The sequence below is a fragment of the Pleurodeles waltl genome, chromosome 6 (assembly GCF_031143425.1).
Source record: "Pleurodeles waltl isolate 20211129_DDA chromosome 6, aPleWal1.hap1.20221129, whole genome shotgun sequence".
NCBI classification, from domain to species: Eukaryota; Metazoa; Chordata; class Amphibia; order Caudata; family Salamandridae; genus Pleurodeles; species Pleurodeles waltl.
Genome location: NC_090445.1, coordinates 1,109,968,767 through 1,109,991,501, shown reverse-complemented (window position 1 = coordinate 1,109,991,501; position 22,735 = coordinate 1,109,968,767). Strand labels below are relative to the sequence as shown.

At 45.5% G+C, this 22,735-nt stretch overlaps 1 protein-coding gene across 8 annotated transcripts in view; it reads left to right on the top strand.

The window, feature by feature from the left end:
• ZBTB48 (zinc finger and BTB domain containing 48) overlaps positions 1 to 22,735 on the top strand; it is a 203,415-nt gene that overhangs the window by 12,996 nt on the left and 167,684 nt on the right. For all 8 annotated transcript variants that reach the window (XM_069240235.1, XM_069240234.1, XM_069240230.1 and 5 more), the window contains exon 3: positions 10,678 to 10,937. In XM_069240235.1, the coding sequence (XP_069096336.1) occupies positions 10,678 to 10,937 (260 nt within the window). The remainder of the gene's footprint in view (positions 1 to 10,677; positions 10,938 to 22,735) is intronic.

The window sequence follows — 22,735 nt, the reverse complement described above, 5'->3', positions numbered from 1 at the left end:
TTTCTTGTGTCTCTTTGATACCTGTTTTGTTCTGTGGTTTCTTACCTTGTCTGAAATGGCAGAGGAGCAGAAAAGTGTACTGTTGTGCTGTTTGTTTGCTGAATTACATTCAAACTGCATGTGTACATAGTTAATATGATCGCTTTGGTCCCAGCATACCAACACGAATGCCACAGTACCCACTGCATTCTAGATGTACCGCCCATAGGATATATGCGATGCATCGTAGAGCAGAACTCTTGTTGCTCACATTACCCACAGAGGCATTTCCCATCACTACTCCTCTTCCCCCTTAAGTAGGATCCCTATATTGGGGTACTCAAAACTGTGACTAAAGAATGTCAGCTCAAAGCAGCTGTGCACATGGTAGACAAAACTAGTTACAAATGCTTCACCATACAAGATAAGAGAATCCTATTTTCTACGTTTTCATTCATAAATATATCAGGAACGTGTTGGTCTTACTCAGTCCTTTTTTTCCAATATTAGTTTTTGTTTTTTCCCCCTTAATTTAAACCTTTTATAAAGTATTTTGATTGCAAAAAGTGCTCATCTTTTTTACCAAAAGGGAATGTAATCTATTGCTTAAAAGACTTGCAATAATTTTTGTAGGCGGAAAACGATATTTCTTTCTTGCCTGAAAAGGTAAAGGGCAGTGGGTTGGAAAGTGAACATTATAATTCTTGTTTCTTTATTCCATCTTGTATTGTTACCAAACAAGGTACAACTCAACACCTTCCAATTAGTGCTCACATATCTCAGTATTCTTTGTCTCTTCATTGGTCTTGTACCACTCAAACGTTAACATTCTTAATCAACACCTTCTAATGGATGCATACAAATTTCCAAATTATTTGGGTCTTTGGTGATCTTGTGTCTCTCAAACCTCATCAGTATTAATCAACAGTGTAATTCACAGATCTAAGTATTTCAGTTCTGAAGCAGTATTTGGCAGATGTAAATGAAAGCTTATTGTGTTTTTTCCAAATTATTCCTAATTGTAAAAAACATTACTATTATAGGTGTGGTCCGGTGCAACTAGATATTAATGTCTTCCAAATTCTACAGTAATTTACCCCTTTCCGAACGTAGACAATGAATACACACCTACTTCGTGTTAATGCCTTTGCCTTCTCTCAACCGCATAATTTTCTCCAGTACTTACCAACTGAATGATTAACAGTTGCGATGAACTTTCTTTTAGAGCAAAAAGCCCCCCTTCTTTCAATAAGCTCATCTCTTGACCACTTGCAAATACAGTACCATCAATCTGCTTTCGTAACTCTGCACTCAAAGGGGACTCGCAATCAAAAGTCTGTTAATGACCTGGAATCATCTACTTACGATAGCTTTTGTTTTTATTTTTGGTCCTTCAGGAATGAAGATGTAATACAAATATGCACCTTAAACCTGGAAGGATATCCCAAATGATTTTTTTTTTTTTTTTTTACACCCCAGTTATAGAATGATGCATCATTTCCTAAAAACACATTTGGTGAAGTTACCTTTTAGCCTTTCGCTACTATTCCATGAATTTGTACTATTATTTTTTTATTAATATTGTTGGTAATGAGAATGATGCTTGTCCTTATTCATTTTCTCAAAGCTCTGTTGCATGTATTTATAACATTCTGAGTCTTATAACCCATACTGCTCTCTCATCACTTAAAACATATTTATCTTTCTGCCCTTGAACAAATCCTGCTAACATATGCAGCGGGTCCACAACCAAACATCAATTGCTTTCATATCTATTCCTGAGTTGAGTGACAAAAAATTGGAGTGAAAGGTGCCACTTGTATGTCAACTCTAAGCTCTGCACACATTGGAGAGAAGTTGGCATTATATGTTCTTGTCATCATTGCAAATAGATTTATCCATAAATAATTAATCATATTTAATTCTTAAAATGGGAGTGTCTGTACCCATTCTGCAGTCTCTAATGGCATACTGATTTTTTGAGTATCAGACTTGTATAGATGTGTCTCAAATGCAGAGATAATGCTAAAGTCTTGCAAGATTTGTAAGAGAGTTGACAGTTGTCCTTTATGGTTAGTCATCAAAATTAGAATATTATCAGTGGACATTAAACTCAATTTATCGATATCCAGTGTTACCCCCTCAATCCATGGATCGTTACGGACCTTCAGGGCCGGGGCTCAACCCATATTGCAAACATGTGTAATGCTAATTAACTTCTCTGCATCGTACCATGCATGACTGCAACTACAGGAGAGTTCCTACCATTCACTGTGACTTTTGCAGTAAGGCTGGAAAATCCGGACAATGCCACTGACTGAAATTGGGGCTAAAATCTAACTATTAGGACTTCAAGTAGTAAAAAAAAAAAACTCCAGCTGCCCTTTTCAAATGTTTTTTGGAAGCCTAACAATATTAGCAAGGCTGGCTTTTTTGTTTATTTACTATGTCTGTTGTGTGTAATGTCTTGTTTGTGATGTTTCCTGCAGCTGAATTAACTGGGGCACCAAGAATTCTAAATCTTGCTAGCATCTTTGTGAATATTTTCCTGCCAACGTTATTGACCGAAACGGGGTGATAAGAACCAAATTCTTGCCCAACCCCTTGATTAAGTATGACCAGTATTCTCCCATCTGCCATGGATGTGGGTCACTGCTCCGCTGTCAGCCATATTCTGGAATGGGCATCAGACTGCAACAGCAATCTTTATATAAGGGTTCGGGACATCCATCTGTGCCTGGGGCTGTGCTCCTGTAAGGTTTGATGGTGCCTGCTATCTCGTCTGGTGTGATTAGTTACTAGAGCTTCCTTTTGAGCCTCTTGTATGGTTTTCTGAGCAATGTCTTTTCTATAATCTGTTCTTCGGAAGTGATCTACAAGCATGCTATTATATTGATCTTGATAAAATTAAGACTGTTTCCAGTTTATCCTAGGCATTAGCCTTCCATCCATACGTTTTAGTGGATTTTGTAAATAATTAAACTTGTTTTTGTTTCACTTTGCCTGCTAGTAGGTTTCCCACCTTATTGCATCCTTCATAGTAACGCTGTTGAACCTCTGCTAGTTTATATTCTGTTTTGTTAAGTTTTTTAGCAGTCAGGGTTAGCCTCTCACTTCTAGGACTCTGCACCATGTCTTTTGGGACACTGTAGCTTTGTGGCAGTATTTTTTTCAAAGGGGTTCATGCAGAAAATATATATCTTCTTTAAAGTGTTTAAGGGTTCTCAAATTAGCTATTCTTTTGCTAGGATTGTTAACGTTGTTTATGTTGCTCCATACAAATGTGACATATTTTCTACCCAGTCTCATTTTGCCTATAATATACACACCCACACACATACATATTATTTAATGTTGTCCTTTTTATCTAGTTTGATTATTAAACATGGGACACTTTTCTAGGGATTCATCTTCCAGACTGGTCCTCTCTTCCCAAAAAAACTCTGTCCCTTCCCCTATGGAGACCATTTTTCTGTCATACGCCCAACTCCGCCCTTTACTGCCCCCAACCTCCTTGCCCCAGCCACTAAGTACTTAACTGTGAATTGTTTAACCGTTCAAATTTTATACCAGTGTTCCTCATCTGGATTGGTCACTTTCGAGCAAATCTGTTGGTAATATAGAGATCTTAAGACCTTTATCTGGTTGTCCTTTTGTGGGAGAATATCTGTTGAGTATGTTTGGTGTAATGTTCAGTCTCCTCCCTAGCACCCTGTACCTGCCCCTTCTTAATTCCCCTCTCTCGAAGACCCCATATTGTCAATTTATAAATGTTTCCATGTTTATTTGCGGTGCTCTTCTGAAGAGTCCACTGTTGTTTTTGTCTTGCTGCTTGGACCTTGCTTGGTCAAATTGTTTACTCACAGCCTTCCACTCTTTATCCGTAGTAGATGCATCAGGTGTCAGTTCATTCCTCTTATTGCTGACCTTCCTCCATCTGTTTCTAGATCTGCCCTGTCGATGGTTAAGATGCTTCTGTCTGCACATTTGTCTAGCATATCTTTCAGAGGTTGGAGGATGGACATTGATTTTTCAGCGACATGACCTAGATATTCTGATCTTGCCATTTAACTGTTGAGCGAAATGGATGCCTCCCATCTCTATTCATTGTCATGATTTTAGAAATTCAACCACCAGTCAGATGCTTCTCCTTTACGGGAGTCTGAATAAAAAATAAATTAAAAGAAAGTGACTAATTGGCCCTCAATAGTAACATTATTTCTCTTTCTTAGTGCATCCACAAGCTGTTTTTGCTAATGGAAGAAGCTCACTTTTTTGAGGATATTTGGTATGTGAGTGCCCACCAAGGCCATCTGCAAATATGTCCTGCTTCCAGCATTTCCTAAGAAATTATGTAAAGGCCTTCTCAATAGGTTGATCACTTCCTTGGTCAGCTGGACTCAAAATAGGCTTTTTGAGCAGTGGGATACCCCATGCATCCTTGAGACTAACCAGAACCCTTGCCCTCTGCCAATTTCAGCAATAACTGGGAAACCCACGTTTCTAAGTTCTTATCAAGGAGCATGCTAACAAGTTTCCAAGGCATTGAGTAATATTGATACCCTAATCTTCTCCAGGGGTGAGAAATTTAATAAAATACCTGCTAGTCCATGGGACAGGTTGCTTCTTAAATCTATATGTCCTGTAAGAAAACCTACTTGTCCCTTTGGAGCCATGTAGTGTGGCCACAAATTATTGCATCTATCTCATTATGTAAGAGTTCTGATAGCCTCTCTGATTATGCCAGGGCTAATGATACAGTAGGGCTTGAATACTAGCATTTTCAAGCCCAACTATAGTATTTTCCTTATTTTGCCACCTTTCCGCAGATCTACATACTGGGGCTGGAGGAAGTAATAAGCAATAGTTCCAGGTCTGGAAAGCCTCTGAGTCTTTGCAAACCTAACAACTTGCATGTTTTAATGATTTTCACAAGCTCTTCCATAGTCATTTCCCATATTGAGAAAGGTTGGAAATTGACTCCTGACAAGGGCAGAAGCAGAAGTTTTTCCAGAGATGGGAACAAAGTGGTTGGAGGGAAAGTGAACTTGTAAACGCTCAAAAGATTTTCGCATGAGCAAAGGTACACATGCCTATTTGCTCGAGCTAAAATACAGATCACAAATATTTTCTAGGAGTAGTTTTCCTGGTCTACGTTTCTAAATTCTTGTAAATTCATGAAAGCCACTAACGCAAAAACATATACCATGGGTGCACTTTTGTGACTTACTGTAAGAATTGTGCTTCACATTAGGTCTGGCGTTAACCAAGGCATTTCGTTTTTACTAAAATTCTATTTCTCTCTCTATATATTTATTGGTTGGCTTTACTGTCAGTGACAGCGTTCTGCTCTTCTACAATGAGCATATTGCCACACAAAGTAGTTTTGTTCAGTGCCAGGAACTACTGTGACAATGTGTGCTTTTTGAGACCCAAAAACTTTTTTGCGTTTTGACAATGTTTGTTACAATGGTGAGGGCCTGGCAGCTCCCATAAAAAGAAAGTGTTACAAAAGCCATGTCAAAACAAGGCGAGCGGTGACAAAACCAAAAGACTGACAACCAATGTTGGCTTGGTTGGCTTTGCCAGTGGTTGTTTATTTTTATGTTTCCCTTAATCTTGCTGAAAATGATTACACTGATTTTCCATTATGAATATTTTTTGGAAATACTAACGTGCATCAGCCCGTTTTACTAAATGATGCATCAAATCAATAGCACCTAAAATTTCACAGTAATTTAGCAAACCGTTTTTTCCTATTTGCATTTTTTTCTGAACAAATCCTAGTTACCACTGGGCAGACCTGCAGTTGAATGTGGTGTGTGCTCCTCTCCTTGTGTGTCTGGTGAGAGGTAAATAGCTACTTGGAACTCTGTGTCTGCATCTCTGAATTTCTTGGGCTGACATTGCATTTTAACACCAGGAGGAAACCAGCAGCAAGAAGTTCCACATTCAGGAAGCTCCACAGAAAAGTCCAAACAGGTCTGAATCTGTGTAGATCACCCCTGAGCTTAAATCATGCTCTAGTTTAAATTCACTGCCCTTGGCAGCTGGCAGCAGCAGCCAACTGCTAATCCCAGCGCATAGTTGGAGTTTGAAATCCCAGAGATTTGAGGGGTTTCTGGGAAGGGCAAGTCTTGGTCTGCTTCCTTCCAGACTGTGCTGTGTGAGGTGGTGACTAGGTGATAGGCAAGTATAATCTCCAGAGCCCTGCTCTGGCAGAAAATGACTCAGACTGGACATGCAAACAATGGAAGTAATCCAGGTCTGTTTATTGGTAGCACCCATTCTCCCTTAATGCAGACTTATATAAACTAAAATACATTTGCAAAGATCTAAGGGTAATCCTGGTGACAGGTACAACAAAGTGGATTGTGATATTTGCAATCTTTACTGCACATATTGGTCATGAATTTCCAGGCTCGTAAAAAGAAAGAAATACGAAGGGGTCCATTAGCCACAGATTACTGAATTTAATTTACAACTACTGCCCTGCAAAATATAGTCATTAATTCCACCAACCAGAAACTAGACAAATTGGGTGAGGGGAGCTACTTCCTGAAGGCTGGCGGGTGGGGAGATTACGGTAGGGTAGAAAAATATTTAATTAGTTAATAAAAACCATAAAAACGCATCTAAAAGATAAAGTTACAAATATCCATTAACCTAAAATATATGCGAACAGTAAAATATGAACAGGAAACGAAAGATAAAACGAGACCCTCGTAATTGGGGCAAAGGAAATCCAAATGCGATTCTGGAACCTAAAAATCTATTGTTTTGATAAAGCAGACGAAATAATAAAAAATAATCACTATGAGGACACATAAAGCCTTGGCATCTTTTTTTTTTTTTGGGGGGGGGGGGGCAAAGCAGCTTGTTACCTAAAGGATGCATTCGAGGTATGCAAAACCCCTACATCACCGGTAACTAATGTCTGTGGGATGAATTCTGATGTTTATTAGACTGGAGAATTACCTTCTTTGCCTAAGGGGTGCTAGATGAACTCGCGGGGTGGTGTTTAACTTTTCATTACTTGGGTCAAGAGCTGTTATGATAGCCGACCTACAGGACCAAACTCCTAGGATGTTAAATTATTTTCTCAGTAGTTCCCATCTCTGGCATCCCAAAGCTGGGCAAATGCAAACCACGTGGACTAGGGTCGCCCTAGTCTGATGACAGTCTGCAAACCTTTGATTGTCACCCTGTCTCTCTTTTCCATTTTGGGAGGAAATCCAGAGTTGGTAGATCTCCCAACCTCATCCGTAAGAGGGTTTGTTTAGTTTTTCACGCTAATGCAGCAGATAGGATGCAGGGTTCCTTATCCCACGCATATGAATTTAGGTCTAACCATCCATGAGATCGATTCGATAGACCCTCCATATCTTCTTACTGGCTTAAGATCTTAGCCAATTTGTTGACTCCTTTTCTGAACGCTGGCGCCGATAATAAGCCGCCTCACAAATCACCCAGTTGAAGCCGGGCTATGCCTTTTTCCCAGCAATCCTTAAAAATGTTGTTACCCCTCTCAAGATTGATTTCATGCCAGACTAGGTTTGCTAAAGACCCCATAGGAGCTAAATGAAGCTTGTAACACCCAGTAACAAAAGCTGCCGGCCTTGCTAATGATTGCTTTGTTAGTGAAAACTCTAGTCTGACTTGGGCCGGGGAGGTTGATCTGGTAGCTGGAAGACTTGTTTATAGGATTTCACTAATAGCTTATCCATCATAAATACCTCTGTCCCCTCATTATTTTTGTCCCATATGCAAAGGTTGGAAGTAATTTCACTCTCATGGACATTGGTTTTAGGGGCTGCTTGGAAGTACTTTGCCAAGTTACCAAAGGCCCGGTTTAAGGCTTGTGCCTTCTCCCTTATTACTTGTTTGTGGGCTGCAAATGTGCCCCTAGATTCAATCCTGACCCTTAGGTATGTATATGCTCCTACTTCCTCAATATGCTGGCCATTCAAAAACCACTTACGGCGTAAGGTCGGTTTACGGTTAAAGGGCAGTATTTTAGATTTCCCATAGTTAATTTCTAAGTCATTAGCTAGCGCATATCCTCCTAAGTAGTTCAAGAGTTTCTGTAAGCCTACTCTAGAGTTACTGAGCAGTAGCAGGTCATCTGCATAAAGTAGGTTGGATACTTGGCGACCCCCTAAACTTGGTGGATGGGCTGGCTGCTTATCCAGGGCTGGGGATAGATCTGATGTTTACAGATTGAAAAGAAACGGCGCTAGTACACAGCCCTGTTTCAGACCTAAAGTGGTTTTAATGGGCCTGGAAAGGAAAGAGCCGTCTCCCAATTTGATTTTAACCCAAGTGTTAGAATAGAGCATAATAACAGCATTTAATAATTCCCCGACAGCCCTCACTGCTGGAGTTTTATCCATAGTTAATCTTTTGGGACACAGTAAAATGCAGCTTTAAAGTCCATGAAACACATGTAAAGGGAAGTCCCTGTAGCCCTTGCGGTATTCATTAATAGACTTAATGCCATGAGGTTTGTTAACTTGCCCTGTTTTTTTTGTGAAGCCTGTTTGGTTAATTGGGAGCCTTCCTTTGTCCATGTACTACCATTCTAAATGCTGCAGAATTCCTATGGAAAACTATTTTAGGTCTGCATCTAAAAGGGTGACTAGGCGATTGTTGGAAGGTAAGGAAGCCTCCCCCCTTCCCCCCCTTGTAGATGGGGTGGATTATCAATCCCTTCCAGTTGTCGGGGGTGAAAACTGTTCTTAAAATACGATTAAACATTATGGCGAAAAAGGCCGCTTATCTTGATGCACACTGTTTAAATCGGGTCTGTGGTAGGCCATTGGGGCCAGGAGCACGGTCCCGGCGTGTTTTTCTATTATCTTAGTTATTTCGAGAGGACTGAATGTGATGGGTTCCTTAGGCTCCTTATAATCCTCGATTGTCTCCCATTAAGTTATGCTGGTATCTATCTGGGTTATGTCTTTAAAATGAGATTTCAAGTATCCCACCCATGCCTCCTCTGTGACATTTGCATTGTTCGCAGCTCTGGGGCCTTTCTCAATATTATTAATCGGGCTCCAGAGCCGACTGGAGTTTGCCAATGTCAATGCATAATGTAGTTTTGCTCACAGTGTCTCCTGATTTGCTCCTCTAAAAAGCCAAATGTCCCCCTTTAGTAGTTTCCTTTCTTGCTGTAGAGTTTTTAGAATTAATTCATCATTCCGATGTTTCTGTAATTGTCTCTGAAGCCTATTCACTCCAGATTTCCTCAGTTGTATTGCCTGTGTCATGAGTATGGTCTTTCTATGCCTCATGTATGCCCTTTGCCTGCCCCTCCCTGAAGATTGCTTGATGAGACTTTCTGTGAATGACTCCCATATAGCAACTACCCTTAGTGGATCATTAGCCATATTTTCCAGTTTCCCAGCAGCTTCCTCTCCTTCGGCTGTGATCGTAAAAGAACTCCATTTTAATCACTTAACATTTTCGGAACTAAGTTCCCCATTGTAGAGGTTTGTTTCTTCCTGGATGGGCACTTGGCTCCAGATCGTAATTATTTGTGGATTATGATCGCTTTCTGAATTACCTTGAATTCTAAAGTCTCACAAATGTGAATAGGAAGTATTTACCAGGGTATAATCTATACATCTATATAAGTTGGGATCTCTCCAAAATAAGGCCACCCCAACAGTGTCCTGATGAAGAAAAAGATCTGCATATTCTAATGTTCTTTGGGATCCACCCCACACCAACACTCACTTTTCCAAAAAGTTGAAACTATAGAGGCCCAAACAGAGAGAAGAATGAAAAGTAGAAATAGAAAAATTGCACAGATAGTCAGGGACTTATGTGTTTCAAATAGCAATTATCTGTAACATAGTTGCACGTTACATGGGTTCCTAAAGCTATAGACACATATTCCATACCAAGTAAGCCATAAAATCTAGTATTTTACTGTGGATCCAAACTGTTAAGTATGTCTTCTTTTTCATAGTGCCCCTGTCTTCTGCCTGTCTGCATACCTCATGCTGTGCAGCTTTTCTTTTTATTTTCCAGATCATTTGCTCTATGTTTGGACACCATCTTTTTGACATAGTGACTCTGTCTGATGGGAGTGTTGTGTGGTTTTTTTTCTTTTTTTTTTTTTTCTTTTTTTTACAGAAATGTAGACAGCTCCCTTCTCATTTTAACAGTAGTCCTTCTGAGTATTTTCTGATCCCGAGGTGTTCTATATAGTGCAATTTTAAATGTTTTGACAAACAATAAAATAGTCACCATGTAGTGTGTATGATGCAAGTCTTTTCCACTACATAAGTTCAAACTAACCAGTGGGTTCTAAAGACTGTTTACTTTGACACATGGTACTCTCCTAATGTTAAACAAACCTCTCAATCAGAACATTCAGACGGCAACACAGAACAATTTGTTGCTTCTGATTTGCAGCGTACTTGTATGCTAGAAATTCAAGTTTTGTTTTCCTTTCTTTTCTTGTAGGCTAGCATTCATTGATGTTTTCTGTTGAAACATCTGATGATTTGGCACACCAGAGGTGGCTGTATGTATAGTTTATTTAAGACGTGAGTAGACTTCATTAAAAATGGAACTTCTTTTTGAGAGTAGTAATAAGGTTTGGTAATAGAAAGTGATTTTAAAAATAAAGTGTTGTGCCTTTTTGAATGTGTGCTCTAAACAAAAATGATCAAATCATTCTCTTCACAGTGGGAGATGGAGGTGGTGGTCCATGATGTCATTGCAGATGTTGATGTTCATGATGAAGATTACTTGCCGGAGAAAAAGACAATACACTCAAAACGGAAATCATGTTTAATGAAAAAGAACACTGATTTGGGAAATACTGTGGACACTAGCCAGGTACCTACAGAAGCTCATTCCAACAATAAGACAGCCAATGCTTGTGTGGAGTGTCCCACATGCAACAAGAGGTTTCTCAGCAAATATTATCTAAAAGTGCACAACAGGTGAGACTTGTGAAGTATACCAGTCATCTGCTTATAATGAACTGATGCCGAAAATGTAGACATTTTCATTAAATTCAGCTCTGTGGAGTACATTTTTCTAGTAGTGCCAGGTGAGGGAAAGGTATCAGATTTCTCTTCTTCAGATGTTTAGTGACTGTCTTTTCAGGCAAATGCATGGGGGAGTCCTTGTAGCCATCATATAAAGATGGAATTGAAGACCATATAGTACAGCAGCTAGTGTACCCAATTTCACGCGGGAACCTCATCAAGCTCTGTTTTTAAGGCCAGTCACATTGTGCATGATAAAGCTGATAGACCTTGATTTGTAACAGGGAAGAGAGAAACTACATGTCATGGTTATCTTAGTGATGTTGGCTGAAAACGCATGTCTGGATGTACAGATTCACACCAGACTTCAGCCCACTTGTCAACTAGTTAGGAAGGTTCATGTACACAACCAGAGATCTGGAGAAGTTTACTGGATGGAGAATGTTGCCTTTATAAGAAGAGCCTGCTCTTGGAAATGTGATTCTTTTCTCCTTAAAAAAAGTCATTTGCTCTCTATTGACTAATTCTTCTGCTGTCAAAAAATGCAAATATCCTGCCCACTTCAAATCATTAGTGCATCATTGAAGAGCTCTGTTCAGTCCAGATATCGATTTCTCATAATGAAATCAAATTGAAAATATCCTTGACTTTCAAAACTTTCGTAAGGTCTTTAGCATCACGAGTCTTGAGTATAAGCACTTAAATCCATACATTAATAGAGGTTTAGTACTTACTTTACCATTGCTAACAACGTCTTCTGCGTAATCTCTGAGGTTTGCTTGAATTACATATCAATTGACTGAGTTTGCCCTCACTTTCAGGTGATTGTCAAACCATCAAATCAATAATGAATAGATGCGTATCATATATGCATGGCAGATCGTAGGTCTGGGGGCTAAGTTTGAGTAAAGCTGCAGAATCACTTGTTTCTCTGAAGCACACCACTTCACTATTGCAAAAACCAATGGCAATAATTACTGGTGACATAAATTTGCCATCTGTACAGAGCAGGTGATGGTACTACCAGCGTGGTTCATTCTGCCCCAAGAAAATGAAGATTTGAAGAGTTTGAAAAGATTATTGATTAATCAGTCAATAACTGATGAATGCTAATTTCCGTTTCCCTTCTCTTATTCTATCACGGACAGACTTAGTGTTGCCTCAAAATCATAGTAAAATAGTCTGTGGGTTAGTTTTTTTAAAAGTTTCCCCTACTAGACAGTGCAGGCTGTCTGTTTGCACAGAGGCCTGTAGTTGGCTTACATTGGGCTTAGAGCCATTGCTAAACCCTGCTTCGCTTTAATTTCACTCATCTGCTTGTTTCTTATTCTTTAACTTGTGTGGGCCTTCCTTCCTCTCACTTATTGTGTTTGTTCCTCCTCTGGAGCATGGCCTCATTACTTGTGCCCTTTCACTGCTTACATTTCAGACACTTTTTTTTCTTTGTTTATAGTTGAGCAATCCATGAGTGCATGTTTTCCAGCTAAACTGCATATACTCCTCTTTCCCCTTCCGCAGTGCTCCATGTTGCTTGCTCAACCATGTGACCCTCCTCACTCCTTCCAAGCTACATTCACCCCCATGTGCCTCACCTCCCTAACATAACTTTCTCCTCTGCATGTTTCTCTTCCTCTCCATTCTGCACGTTGCTTCCCACCACCTGCTCCCTTTGAGTGGCCTCCCCTCCCCCACCCGCTCCATCTGTGTCTTTCCCCCACCTGCACCTTCTGTGTGTCTTTCCCATACCCGCATCCTCTGTGTCTCTGCCCTAAACGCACCCTCTGTGAGGCTCCCCCCTACTAGTGTGCCCCTCCCCCCCCCACACTGTGTGCATCCCCCCAAACACTTGCGCCCTCTGTGTACCCCCCAACCTGCTCTCTCTGTGTGGCTTCCTTCACCCACCCGTGCCCTCTGTGTGGCTTCCTTCACCCACCCGTGCCCCCTCTGTGTGGCTTCCTTCACCCACCCGTGCCCCCTCTGTGTGGCTTCCTCCTCGGACCCGTGCCCCCTCTGTGTGGCTTCCTCCCCGGACCCGTGCCCCCTCTGTGTGGCTTCCTCCCCACACACCCGTGCCCCCTCTGTGTGGCTTCCTCCCCACACACCCGTGCCCCCTCTGTGTGGCTTCCTCCCCACACACCCGTGCCCCCTCTGTGTGGCTTCCTCCCCACACACCCGTGCCCCCTCTGTGTGGCTTCCTCCCCACACACCCGTGCCCCCTCTGTGTGGCTTCCTCTCCCCACACCCGTGCCCCCTCTGTGTGGCTTCCTCTCCCCACACCCGTGCCCTCTCTGTGTGGCTTCCTCTCCCCGCACCCATGCCCCCTCTGCGTTTCTTGCTGCCCCCACCCGGGCCCTCTGCGTTTCTTGCTGCCCCCACCCGGGCCCTCTGCGTTTCTTGCTGCCCCCACCCGGGCCCTCTGCGTTTCTTGCTGCCCCCACCCGGGCCCTCTGCGTTTCTTGCTGCCCCCACCCGGGCTTTCTGCGTTTTTTGCTGCCCCCACCCGGGCTTTCTGCGTTTCTTGCTGCCCCCAACCTCTGCCCTCTGCTTGGCTTGCTCTCCAAACCTGTGCCCTCTGTGTGGCTTGCTCTCCAAGCCTGTGCCCTCTGTGTGGCTTGCTCTCCAAACCTGTGCCCTCTGTGTGGCTTTCTCCCCCCTCCACCTCCGCCCTTTGCTTGGCTTTCTCCCCACCTCTGCCCTCTGCGTGGCTTGCTGCCCCACCTGTGCCCTCTGCGGCTCTGCGTGGCTTGCTGCCCCTACCTGTGCCCTCTGCGGCTCTGTGTGGCTTGCTGCCCCCACCTGTACCCTCTGTGGCTCTGCATGGCTTGCCCTCTGTGTGGCTTGCTGCCACCACCTGTGCCCTCTGCGGCTCTGCGTGGCTTGCTGCCCCAAACCCGTGCCCTCTGCGTGGCTTGCTGCCCCAAACCCGTGCCCTCTGCGTGGCTTGCTGCCCCAAACCCGTGCCCTCTGCGTGGCTTGCTGCCCCAAACCCGTGCCCTCTGCGTGGCTTGCTGCCCCAAACCCGTGCCCTCTGCGTGGCTTGCTGCCCCAAACCCGTGCCCTCTGCGTGGCTTGCTGCCCCAAACCCGTGCCCTCTGCGTGGCTTGCTGCCCCAAACCCGTGCCCTCTGCGTGGCTTGCTGCCCCAAACCCGTGCCCTCTGCGTGACTTGCTGCCCCAAACCCGTGCCCTCTGCGTGGCTTGCTGCCCCAAACCCGTGCCCTCTGCGTGGCTTGCTGCCCCAAACCCGTGCCCTCTGCGTGGCTTGCTGCCCCAAACCCGTGCCCTCTGCGTGGCTTGCTGCCCCAAACCCGTGCCCTCTGCGTGGCTTGCTGCCCCAAACCCGTGCCCTCTGCGTGGCTTGCTGCCCCAAACCCGTGCCCTCTGCGTGGCTTGCTGCCCCAAACCCGTGCCCTCTGCGTGGCTTGCTGCCCCAAACCCGTGCCCTCTGCGTGGCTTGCTGCCCCAAACCCGTGCCCTCTGCGTGGCTTGCTGCCCCAAACCTGTGCCCTCTGCGTGGCTTGCTGCCCCAAACCCGTGCCCTCTGCGTGGCTTGCTGCCCCCACCTCTGCCCTCTGCGTGGCTTGCTGCCCCCACCTCTGCCCTCTGCGTGGCTTGCTTTCCCCCACCTCTGCCCTCTGCGTGGCTTGCTTTCCCCCACCTCTGCCCTCTGCTTGGCTTGCTTTCCCCCACCTCTGCCCTCTGCTTGGCTTGCCTTCCCCCACCTCTGCCCTCTGCTTGGCTTGCCTCCCCCCACCTCTGCCCTCTGCTTGGCTTGCCTCCCCCCACCTCTGCCCTCTGCTTGGCTTGCCTCCCCCCACCTCTGCCCTCTACGTGGCTTGCCTCCCCCCACCTCTGCCCTCTACGTGGCTTGCTGTCCCCACCTGTGCCCTCTACGTGGCTTGCTGTCCCCACCTGTGCCCTCTACGTGGCTTGCTGTCCCCACCTGTGCCCTCTACGTGGCTTGCTGTCCCCACCTGTGCCCTCTACGTGGCTTGCTGTCCTCACCTGTGCCCTCTGTGTGGCTTTCTCCCCCCCCCCCCACCACTGCCCTTTGCTTGGCTTCCTCCACACCTCTGCCCTCTGTGTGGCTTTCTCCACCCCCCCCCCCCCCCCCCCCCCACCACTGCCCTTTGCTTGGCTTCCTCCACACCTCTGCCCTCCGCGTGGCTTACTTCCCCCACCTCTGCCCACTGTGTGGCTTGCTCCCCCCACCCGTGTCCTCTGTATGGTTTGCTCCCCCCACCTGTGCCCTCTTTGTGGCTTTCTCCCCTCGACCCATGCAAAACATTTTACTTCAGTGTCAAGGGGAGCAGTAGAGAGTTTTTTTGGATCCTTCCTCAAGCCTTTTTTTATGTAAAGGATTTATAACGATCCCGTTCCTCAAATGATGGAACAATTCCTGATTCAAGAATCAATGTAAATTGATTGTGGATGAAATCTATAAATTAGGGTCAGCTTTAAACACATCAATTGGTATCCTTTTCGGACCTGGCGAATTACAATAACAAGACTTCCTTATCAAGATTTCTATTTTAATTCAGGAAGTTGCAGATCTTTATTTACATAGTTTAATAGATTGTACAATTTGGAAGTGCAGCTGGCATAAAATGGTCTGCATACTATTTCCAGATACCCAATGATATGGAATAATTAGCAGCAGCTCTCTGGGAACCAGTGCCCAAACTAATTAAAGACGAAACACAATATAGTATGATTTTTTTTAATTTTTTTATTGCAAAGTGTAATTTCATGTAGGCACCATCTTTATTTCACTGGCAAATATTCTGTATTTCTCATCGGTTCTGAATTTTTTCATCTTTTTTCATTGTATCTCTACATAGAGACAATTGGTTCCTTAGTAATATTCTCATCTACTTCTGATGCTTCCTTTTTGCCAATATAATTGATTGATCAATGCTTTTAAGATGAGAGTTTGACCTTATAATAGATAAAGTTGAGTTGAAATAAAGTATTTTGTATAGCACCTCTGCCCAAATTTTACACCAGTTAGTTGATGACGAATCTAAGGCCCTCATTATGAGTGTGGCAGTCTGAGGAATGCCATGCTCGCGGCGACAGTCGGACTGCCCCTGGCCAGGTAGTTCGACTGCCACATTACAACCCTCGCGGGCAGACCCGCCTAAAGACCGCCATCCCCCCCAGGAAAATGGTTCCCGACGTGGTGCCTCCTGCATATTGGTCAGCAACCCACCACTTATACGAGCAAGGCACTACTTATACGAGCCTCACAAAAAGTTTCCAGGGGGACAGGGAGCAAAGAAGCAAATTATGCCTGAAAATACTCAACAGGTAGAGACCATCAGGGCCAGGGTAATAACCTCGAGCCATATCCCTAAGAGCCCCCTTCAGGCCCCAAACACAACATGAACACATCAAAATTTTCAAATACAAAACTACCTGTTTTTGCGGGTGGCATCTGCGTTTTTGGTCCTGGGCTTAGCAGCCATATAGGGAAACCTACCAAACTTGGTGCCTTGTGGTTTCTGCCCACCTTGGTGGCAGATCGGCATAATAGAAATAGGCCAATCTGTTTCCAAGGGGGGCAGGGAATGACCCAAAATAAATGTTCCCCCCAGGGGAGCAACACTTGCCTAAGGGGTCGCTCCCAATCTGTAAAAAAAATAATAAAAAAATAAAAAAAACATAAAAAATTCCTGGTGCCTAGTGGTTTCTGGCCCCTTGGGGGCAGATTGGACTAAGAAAAATAAGCAGATCTGCCCCCAAGGTGGGCAGCAATGGCCTGAAATAAAATTGCCCCCCAGAGGAGCGACCTTTGCCTAAGTGGTGGCTCCCCATCTGTTTAAAAAATAAAAAATCCATGGTGTCTAGTGGTTCCTGCCCCCCTTGGGGGCAGTTCGGCCTAATTAAAATAGGCTGATTTGCCCATTATGTCGAGACATAAAACGGCAGAATTTCCTCCAAGCCTCCGGTGCACCACGTTCTTGTGCCTGTAATAAGTCAGCCCAGTCTTCCATCTCATATTCCTCCTGTAGGCTCAACTACCATTTCGTTCGGAGGGTGGTTAAGAGGGGTAGCGGGAATAAGTGACGGGTCATCAGGTTGCAGATATCTGACATTACTCCCCGGGAGGTACCCCATGAATTGAGGTAGAAAAGCACAGGAAAAGGCTGGAGAGTCCACGGGCAAACCCCCATGCGGTGGTTAAAACAATCTTGGAGCTGTAGGTATCGCCAGAATTCTTGTCTTAGGAGCCAAGTTCCTCTTGGGAGGTGGGGGGAGCTGTAAAGGGGCTTAAGACCTCCATTAACCAAAAGCAGGCTGTAGGAAAGTGCCACTGTTGGCATGGTTACCCCCCCCCCAAACTTATTGCCTAGAGTTGATGCCAACTTTGATTAAAAGTGTACTGGGACCCTGCTAACCAGGCCCCAGCACCAGTGTTCTTTTCCAAAATCTGTACCTTTTTGTTTCCACAACTGGCACTCCCCTACCACACAGTTAAGTCCCTTGTAATTGGTACCCATGGTACCAAGGACCCTGTGGCCAAGGAAGGTCCCCAAGGGCTGCAGCATGTATTATGCCACCCTAGGACACCTCTCACCCATCACATGTACACTTCTTTTGCAGCTTGTGTGTGCGGGTGAGGAGAAAAGGGTAAAGTTGACATGGCACCCCTCTCAGGGTGCCATGCCCACAAACCACTGCCTGTGGCATAGGTAAGACACCCCTCTAGCAGGCCTTACAGCCCTAAGGCATGGTGCACTATACCACAGGTGAGGGCATAGCTGTATGACCAATATGCCCCTACAGTGTATAAGTCCATTCTTGGACATTGTAATTTCAGTGTAGCCATATTGAGTATATGGTCTGGGAGTTTGTCATTACAAACTCCACAGCTCCATAATGGCTTCACTGAGTACTGGGAAGTTTGATATCAAACTTCTCAGCCCAATAAACTGATGCCAGTGTGGGATTTATTAAAACATGCACACAGAGGGCACCTTAGAGATGTCTCCTGTATGTTACCCAAACTGCTAGTGTAGGACTGACCGGTCTGTGCCAGCCTGCCATTTTCAGACAAGTTTCTGACCACATGGGGTGAGAGCCTTTGTGCACTCTGTGGTCAGAAAAAAAGCCTGTCCTGGTTCGAGGTTCCCCACACCTACTCCCCTACAGGAACTGTAACACCTGGCGGTGAATGTCAAAGGCTCAAGCCTCCGATTACAGTGCCCCAGGGCACTCCAGCCAGTGGAGGTGCCTTCCTCCCCGGACAAACCCCCAAGTTTGGTGGAAAGTCTGACAGGAAAATTAGGAAAAACAGGGAGGAGTGGCCACACCAGCCAGGACCACCCCTAAGATGTCCAGAGCTGAGGTGACCCCTCCCTGCAGAATCCTCCATCTTGGTTTGGAGGACAGGGCCCAATAGGATTAGGTTTTTGGCCCCCCTCCCCAAAGGGACTGGGCACAAGGAGGGTGTAGACACCCTCAGGGACAGTAGCCATTGGCTAGTCCCCTTGACCGCTTAAGTGCCCCTAAATCTAGGATTTGAGGGCCTCCCTGAACCCAGATCACCAGATTCCTGGCAACATAACAAGAAGGACTGCTAAGCTGAAGCCCCAGCAGAGACGAAGGAAGATGACAACTGACTTGGCCACAGCCCTACCAGCCTGTCTCCCGCTTTAAAGAACCTGCAAAAGAACAGTGACGCATCCAATGTGACCAGCGACTTCTGCCAAGCTCCAGAGGACTGACCTGCAACCGAAAGGACCAAGAACTCCCGTGGACAGCGGCCCTGTCCAAGAAGAAACCTTCAACTAAGGACTCCAACCTCACTCCGAATGTGTGAGTCATAAACACTCTGCATCCAACATCTAAGGCCCATGTCCAGGTGGTCAACCAGCTAAAAAGGATCCCCAGGCAATTCCAAGCAAGTGTCCCTCCACCCCTCCATGACAATGCCTGCAGAGGGAATCCCGAAGACCCCCCTGACTGCGAAAGCTCCGGATGAAGATATCTGATGCTTAAAAACCCATTGCACCCGCAGCCCCCAGGCCTTGAAAAACCGACACCTGATGCAGCAACGTTCACCAGGCGGCCCTCCTCCCTGTCCAACCTATTATTTGCCTGAGACGACCCCCTGGACCTTACCTGCAGCCTCTGAGTGACCCCTGGGGTTCCTCATAGTGATTGGAGACCCGACATCTTGTTTGCACCCTGCACCCGGCCGCCCCAGTGCCGCTGAGGGTGTATGTTTGATGCCTACTTGTGCCCCTTCAGCGCTCCCCTAAACCCTCCAGGTCTGCCCTTCGAAGTCGCAGGTACTTACTTGCCTGCAGATCTGAAACCAAGTGCATCCAGTCTCCATAGGAGCCCATGTTAATTTTGTCTACACTTTGACATCTGCACCCGGCCGACCCGTGTTGCTGGTGGTGGGTGTTTGGGGTTAATGTGAACCCCAACCTGTGGACTTCCTAAACCTCTGGAGACTGAAACTGTAAGTGATGCACTTACCTGTAAAACAATCTAGATTTTCTTACTCCCAGGAACTGTTTCTGAAAATTGCACAGTCAAGTTTTAAAACAGATTATTGCCAATATTTCAAAAACTGTCTAACTTATCGATTTAAAGTACTGTTGATACATGTGTGGAATAAGAATCTATTGAAGTACTTATCTGCTACTTAAATCTTGTGGTTCTTAAAATAAATTAGGAAAATATATTTTTACTATATAAAAACATTGGTCTGGAGTTAAGTCATTGAATGTGCGCTTCTTCTATTGTCTGAGTGTGTACAACAAATGCTTTGCACTGCCCTCTGATAAGCCTAACTGCTCGACCACACTACCACAAAAGAGAGCATTTGTATTATCTACTTTAGCTTCTGTTAAGCCTCTGGGGAACCCCTGGACTCTGTGACACTATAACTAATTTTGATATAGTATATACCAAGCCAGATTCCTACACTGCCCTATAGACCAAATGCTCACTGATCTCCATCCCTCCCAGTCATCTGTCTCACTTCCGATTAGCAAACTGGCATTACCCCAGATTGGCACATGATTGTGGATCGGCGTTTCCACTACTAAACGGCGGTGAGCCCGGTGCCAGGATTTCAACATGGCCTGTATCATTGGGTTGGTGGGACGGACCATGGTATCCCTAGCTCCGTAAAGCAAGTTGAGTCCCTGGGGGCTCCGTAACAGTGAGCATTTGGTTGCTACACACATTGGCGGTTCCAGTGTCCCAGGGAGCAGATATGCAAGTTGAGAAAGGTGAAAAACCAGTGCATAATGCTCTACAGAGGGTAGCCCAAACCGTGACACACACGACAAGCTATGAGTTTAGGGCTGGATAGCCGTGGGCGCAATGACCACCACACGAAGGTGTGTATGCATTTGTCCACTGCTTGCAACATAGGGAGGGCGACCTGTAGGGGCATCATTCCAAGGACATAGGTGTAGCGTGGTACATGCGGACCACCTAAACCATCCCCACCACACAGGGATAAACCCAAGTAAGACCACTTCGCAAAGTCCTGCTTTGTGCAGATACGCGGTGGTTCCAGGTTGTCTGCCAATATCTGGTCCAGGCCTCTATTAATGTAGAGACCCAGGTATTTGAGGCATGACTGTTTCCAGTGGATTGGGAGGTCCATTATTGCAATACATGTAGTTACTGGGGACAGAGGTAACGCTTCACTTTTGTCCCAGTTTATTTTGTATCCCGACAGTGCCTCAAAGTTAGCTAAGAGGGATCGCAATGCCAAAAGGGAATGGGTGTGGTCCGTAAGTTTGAGCAAAATATCGTCGGCATAGAGATAGATTGCGGAGCAGTCGCCTGGGATGTAAATTCCGGCAATGAGAGGCAGTTACCGGAAAGAAGCTGACAAGGGTTCAACAGCCAAAAGGAACAGCAATTGCAACAGTGGGCAGGCTTGTCGGGTTCCATTCTGGATGTAAAACGGTTCTGAAAGAAATCTCCCACAGTTGACCTGCGCCATGGGGATATCATAAAGCCATCGGACTTTGTTTATAAACTCCTCTCCCAGCATGAAGCGCTGTAGGGTCTCAAAGAGGTACCACCACTCTATCTTGTCAAATGCTTTCTCTGCATCAGGGAGAGGGCCAGGGCTTCATCCTGCAAGTCCTTTGCAGTCCAAAGAGTATGAGCCAGGGTACAGAGATGATTTCTGGAGGACCGTCAGGTACAAAACCCACCTGAGTATGATGAATGAGAGACGGATCACTTTTCTAAGGCGAGCCACCAGGACCCCTGCCTGAATCTTAATATCTCAGTTGAGGAGAGAGATGGGTCTGTAGCTCCTGCAAAGTACAGGGTCCTTCACAGGTTTTTGTAGGACCACTATGGACTCTCTGTTAGAAATGGGGTTCAGGGAACCTGTGTTTTTCGCTCCTCGGAAGGCCTCATACAATAAATCCATAGTTTCTGCTCCCAACCATTTATAAAATTCTGCCAGGAATCTGTTTTCACCCAGGGCTTATGGTAAGAGAGTTTGGAAATTCCTTACTTATTTCTCCCTCCAGCAGTCCTCTACCCTCATCGGTGAGACTAGGAATACAGGCATTCTTGAAGAATGCAGCAAGACAGGTGTGGACCACCTCTCTCTCAGGAGAGTATAGCGTCCGATAAAAGTTCCCAAATTCACAGGCTATTGCCTGAGGGTTATGCAATCTGTGGCCTGGATGGCCGGGATAGCCAGAGCTGCTTCCTGTTGGCATAATTGGGCTGCCAAGAGGCAACCTGCCTTTTCTCCTTGCTCATAGTGTCGCCCCATCATGCGCTGTAGTGCGCATTTCGCTTGGGAAGTGTACATGGCATTGAGTTCCATTTTGGCCTGCTCGAGGCGGTGGTGTATGAGAGGGGAGGGAGTTGCAGTATATTAACGCATGCATGTTGCTATTGTGGTCTCCAGGACCCGATGACCAGAACGCCTTTTGGCGATGGCAGCTTCTCTCATTGGCTATCCTTGTATAGTCGCTTTTTCAGCCGCATACAGAACTTGGGGAGAAGAAACCGAACCTTTGTTGTTGTCCAGAAAGGCAGAGATGTGGGAACATAACTGGTCTTTGTCCCCTGGTGTGTGGTACAGCGAAGAGTTCAGGCGCCACGGCTTGTGACTTGAAGTGGCAAGACCTAGTTCCAATACAAGTAGGACAGCGGAGTAGTCCGACAGAGCAGCCTGCAGAATCTAGGACTTCCTGACCAGGGGGATCATTCTGTTAGTGGTTAAAAAATAGTCCAGTCTAGATTGGGTACCATGGACTGGCAATATAAAAGTATATTCCCAGTCGGTTGGGTGTGAGTGACGCCAGTGATCTACCAGGCCATGATCTGATAATATATCCCCCAGCAGCGCTCTGTCAGTGTTGTTACTTATGTCTAACCTACCCGTGCAATCAAGTAGAGCATCGCAAGCCAAATTCCAGTCCCCACCCAGGAGGTATTGTGAAGCGACCAATCTCCGTCAGAAGACGTTTGAGATGAAGAAAGAAGAGGTGTTTGGAGCCCAAAGTGGCATATATGGAGCCAATGCACATCCTGCTGTAATGCAGTTTGAGTTTGGCAAGGACGTAGCGGCCTCCCGAATCAGAAACGGTCTTAAGAACTTTGAATTGTAAGGATCTGCGGAGGAGTATTGCCACCCCACATTTTCTAACAGGATCAGAGCCCCCTGCTAACGTTGGGGTACTGCTGCTATAGAGCACCTTGCTCACCCAGTCACCAGCACAGGGAAATGTCTGCTCTTTTGGA